The sequence below is a fragment of the Trichechus manatus genome, unplaced genomic scaffold (assembly GCF_000243295.1).
Source record: "Trichechus manatus latirostris isolate Lorelei unplaced genomic scaffold, TriManLat1.0 scaffold00062, whole genome shotgun sequence".
Classification (NCBI taxonomy): domain Eukaryota; kingdom Metazoa; phylum Chordata; class Mammalia; order Sirenia; family Trichechidae; genus Trichechus; species Trichechus manatus.
In genome coordinates, this window is record NW_004443998.1 from 8,202,335 (window position 1) to 8,207,822 (window position 5,488).

The 5,488-nt window shown below is 37.4% G+C and overlaps 1 protein-coding gene across 1 annotated transcript in view; it reads right to left on the minus strand.

Annotated features, from left to right (window-relative positions):
- The window catches only part of AADACL2 (arylacetamide deacetylase like 2), a 40,422-nt gene that overhangs the window by 12,912 nt on the left and 22,022 nt on the right, over positions 1 to 5,488 (minus strand). The window contains exon 4 of the mRNA XM_004379219.3: positions 876 to 1,047. Within this exon, the coding sequence (XP_004379276.3) occupies positions 876 to 1,047 (172 nt within the window). The remainder of the gene's footprint in view (positions 1 to 875; positions 1,048 to 5,488) is intronic.

Here is a 5,488-nt window from a genome sequence, read left to right on the forward strand (position 1 = left end):
GGTTGTTAACCAATGTCATAAAACAGCATGTGTGTTACTGTTACATGAGAAACTATCTGTTCTGTAAGCCTTCACCTGAAGTACAATAAAATATTTAAAAACAAAAAAAAAAGAAATAGGGGAAAAAAAGGCATAAAGATCAGAAAGAAAGAATTAAAACTGTCTCTAGTCACAGGGGATACGGTTGTTTATGTAGAAAATCCTAGGAAACTAAAAAAAAAAAAAAAAAGTACTACAATCTATAAGTGAATTTATCAAGGATATGATGGTTAAACACCAATATAAAAATCAATTACATATCTACGTACTGTTAACAAGCACTTGGAAAATATTTTAAATCAAATCATTCCAAAATAACTCAGAAATAAAATGGAGAAAAGGTTGGCATGACTTCTACGTTGAAAACAGTATAAATATTGCTGAGGAAATTGAAGAGGATCTATATAAAACATGAGATATACCATGTGCATGAACTGGAAGTTTCCATATGTCAATCTTCCTCAAACAAATCTATAGATTCAATGCAACACCAATCAAAATCCAATTAAGATTTCATTTTAGAAATTGATAAGATATGCTAATATTTTGATGAAAACAGGAAAGATATGGAATACTGGAAACAGTTTAGAAAAAGAACAAAGTTGAAGTCAATGTCATATTGGCATAAAGACAGATGTACCAATAGAACAGAAGACAGAATTCGGAAATAGATCCCCATAGTATAGTCAGTTGATTTTTGACTCTAGCACTACCGTAATTCAGTGGGGAAAGGATAGTCCTTTCAGCAAATGGTACTGGAAGAATGGAATATTTGTATAAAAAAAAAAAAAAAACCCTCAATTTCTTCTTCCCCACATAAAGACAAATATATGTACCTCTTGAGTTATTGCTGCTGTTAAAGTACCTCCAGAACTGTCTCCTGAAATACAGATTCGGTTGGGATCCACTCCATATTTTCTAAGAATTTTATCCTGAAGAAAAAACTTGACTGCAGTGATGCCATCTTCAAGCTGGACAGGAAAGTGGTATTGAGAAGTTAATCTGTAGCTTTAAAAAAGAACAAGAAAGCATTTATGACTGAATCTGTCCAGGTAGCTTTCAAATATCAAATAGATACAATTGAATTGTTGAATCTTTCAGAAATCAAACTTAAGGTTCTACTAACCTTTTACTACAATGGAAAAAAAAAAAAAAAGAACTTTGATAAAAGGTTTTTGAATCTTGGATCTAAGGTCCATGCCATCATTGTGTGAGGGCAAAGGGGAGTGTGGTGAACTCCCTGAAATTGTATGCACTATTTTTAGCCCACGTACCTTTTGGACTAGAGATGCTCTACAGCTGCCGTTATATTCTTAATGTGAACAAAATGCTTTGAAAACCATTGTTGGAAAAGCACCACAGATTTGTAAAAGCAGCAGATCTGAGAGCATATCCCAGGCCAGTATCTTATTTTATTTTTTAAGGTATTTAGATCAAAATTCTACAAGCTGGCAAGCCACATTCTTCATCATGGGTAATGCTTGGGAAGTTAATTCCAAATAAAACTTGTGATATATAAATAACATTTAAATATGCTAGGGAGCTTGCTCAGAGCCCTCGAGGTGCAAACAACAGTTCAGCACTCTGTTAGGAAAAGTTGGTGGTTTGAACCCACCAGAGGCTCAGCTGGCAATCTGCTTCTGTAAAGATCACAGCCCAGAAAAACCTATGGGGCAGTTCTGCTCTGTCGCATAGGGTCTCTTTCGGTCTGAAATGACTCGATGTCATCCAACAACAACAACAGTATGGGAGCTTGCTTATTTCTGGAAAATTAATTTATGAGGTAAATTACCACCATTTTTTTTAAAAGGGTACAAATGGATTTTTTTCCATATAAGTGAACCAGTAAAAAAAAGAATACCTCTGTAAGCCTTGTTTTCAGAGATTTTTTTTTCTTTCAGGATGCTAATATTTGTAAATAGTCCTGGTGGCATAGTGGATAAGAGCTTGGCTGGTAACCAAATGTCAGCAGTTCAAATTCACCAACCGCTCCTTGGAGACCCTATGCAGCAGTTCTACTCTCTCTTGTGGGGTTGCTAGAAGTCGGAATTGACTCGATGGCAATGGGTTTTTATACTTAACATTAAATGTTGGCCAGATGGTCCTTAAAACTTTATCATAAATTGCATTTAGAAAATCCTATATAAAGTATAATTCAAACATAGGTATATACAAAAAGGTGTTGGTATGTGCTACTACAAATAGAGTGAGTTTAGGTATTTGGGGGCAAAACCAAATCAATTGCTGTCCAGTCCGTTCCAACTCATGGGAATCTCTTTTGTGTCTGAGTAGAGCTGTGCTCCACAGAGTTTTCAATGGCTAATTTTTCAGATGTAGATCACCAGGCCATTTATCTGAGATGCCTCTGGGTGGACTTGAACCTCCAAACTTTCAGTTACCAGGTGAGCGTGTTTGCACCACCCAGGAAAACATCACCTTTGCACCACCCAGGGAAACATCACAAATTTTAAGAATTTGACGGAATGTATAAGCCAAGCACAACTTTACACTACTATAGTAAAACAAATTTGAAATAATAAGTTATAGATTACTTCAAAAATCTATATAGGTAAAAATGAGAACAACTTAATATTATAAATTAGAACTATCTCTGAAAACATGAGGTTCATCTTAGTGTTATAAATGACTAGGATAAATGCTCTGTTTAGATGATCAAGCCATCACTTATAATTTTCTCTTATAACTTTTTTAAGCTCCTAGCTAAAAAAAAAAAAAAGCTATGCCATTAAGTCCTCTTAGGGCTATTGGAAGTCTCTAAATATTTCTTTTTCCCCCACGTCTGTCAGTTTGTCATACTGTAGGGGCTTGTGAGTACTGTGATGCTGGAAGCTATGCCACAGGTATTCAGATGCGAGCAGGGTCACCCATAATGGACAGGTTTCAATGGAGCTTCCAGACTAAGACTGACTAGGAAGAATGATTCAGTGGTCTACTTCTGAAAAGAATTAGCCAGTGAAAACCTTACGAATAGCAGCAGAACATTGTCTGATATAGCGCCAGAAGATGAGACTCTCAGGTTGGAAGATACTCGAAAGATGACTGGAGAAGAGCTGCCTTCTCAAAGTAGAGTCGACCTTAATGACATGGATGAAGTCAAGCTTTCGGGACCTTCATTTGCAGATGTGGCATGACTCAAAATGAGAGGAAACAGCTGCAAACATCTATTAATAATTGAAACATGGAATGTACGAAGTATGAATCTAGGAAAATTAGAAATCGTCAAAAATGAAATGGAACACATAAAGACCGAAATCCTAGGCATTAGTGAGCTGAAATGGACTGGTACTGGCCATTTTGAATCAGACAATCATATGGTTTACTATACCAAGAATAACAACTTGAAGAGGAATGGCATTGTATCCATCACCAAAAAGTACATTTCAAGATTTATCCTAAAGTACAAAGCTGTCAGTGATAGGATAATATCCATACATCTACAAGGAAGACCAACTAATAGGACTATTATTCAAATTTACACACCAACCACTAAGGCCAAAGATGAAGAAACTGAAGATTTTTACCAGTTTCCACAGTCTGAAATCGATCAAACATGCAATCAGGATGCATTAATAATTAGTGGTGATTGGAATGTGAAACTTGGAAACAAAGAAGAAGGATCAGTAGTTGGAAAATATGGCCTTAGTGATAGAAAGATGCTGAAGATTGCATGATAGAATTTTGCAAGACCAATGACTTCTTCATTGCAAATATCTTTTTTCACCAACATAAATGGCAACTATACACATGGACCTCACCAGATGGAATACACAGGAATCAAATTGACTACATCTGCTGAAAGAGATGATGGAAAAGCTCAATATCTTCTCAACATAAAGAAAACAAAAATCCTCACAACTGGACCAATAAGCAACATCATGATAAACGGAGAAAAGATTGAAGTTGTCAAGGATTTCATTTTGCTTGGATCCACAATCAACATCCACGGAAGCAGCAGTCAAGAAATCAAAAGACACATTGTATTGGGCAAATCTGCTGCAAAAGACCTCTTTAAAGGGTTGAAAAGCAAAGATGTCACCTTGAAGACTAAGGTGCCTCAGACCCAAGCCATGGTTTTTTCAATCACCTCATATGCATGCGAAAGCTGGACAATGAATAAGGAAGACCAAAGAAGAATTGACACCTTTGAATGTGGTGTTGGCAAAGGATATTGACTTAACCATAGACTGCCAAAAGAACGAACAAATCTGTCTTGGAAGAAGTACAACAAGAATGCTCCTTAGAAACAAGGATGGTGAGACTACATCTTACATAATTTGTACACGTTGTCCGGAAGGATCAGTCCTTGGAGAAGGACATCATGCTTGGTAAAGTACAGGGTCAGCAAAAAAGAGGAAGGCCCTCAACAAGATGGATTGACACAGTGGCGAAAACAATGGGCTCAAGCATAACAACGATTGGGAGCATGGCGCAGGACCAGGCAATGTTTCGTTCTGTGGTGCATAGGGCCGCTATGAATTGGAACTGACTCAACAGCACCTAACAACAACAACAAATATTTTTTTCTTACCATGGACTAGGGAAGGTGTAGAAGAAAAATATTTCCTTCTGAGGAGGATGGCTATCAGGGTATACCAGTACAACAAAGAAAATACTGAACTGTACTAAGATATTCTAGCAAATTCTGATATGTTCTGGCAAAATCCAGAATGTTAGATCACTTTTCCTGGTAGTGGTTTAAAATTCTCAACAGGCTCTAACTTCTACCTCCTACATCACTACACAACAAGAATTTTTATAAATTTTTATACAGTTAAACACAATCCAACATTCCACATGGGTAGCGGTTCATTTATACCCTCTTGTCCTGCTATTAGGAGCCCTGGTGGTGCAATGGTTAAGAGCTCGGCCACTAACCATCAGTTCAAATCCACCAGCAGCTCCCTACAAGGCAGTTCTACTTTGTCCTATAGGGTCACTATGAGTCGGAATCAACTCAACAGCAACAGGTTTGGTTTTGGTCTTTTGTCCTGCTATGTTGAGATAAAACTAGGACCGTACAGGACCTGGGTTATATGTGCCTAGAGATACCACAACAGTGTTTCCAAAATTGTTCACCCTGGGTTCCCACAATGGCGGAAAAATAATGAGGTACTGGCCCTCTTTGAGGAGTGGTGGATGCTATGATGCTGATAAATAAAAGATATTAATATTTAAAAATTTTATTTGAGGCATAGCTGACTTGATTTGGAAACAGAACCTCTGTGTGGTGAAGGCAAAAATCATAGTAGCTGGAGGTTCCGGCAAAATGGCGCTCTAGGCAGAAGCACCACGCCGTCCCTCCACAGCAAAGATGTGAAAATCTAAGCCAAACAGAGAATACAACAATCCTGAAACCCTAAAACATCAAATGAAGAGATAAAGAACTCAGCCAAGCACCAAATGGAGTGAGAAAACTGACAGAGAACGG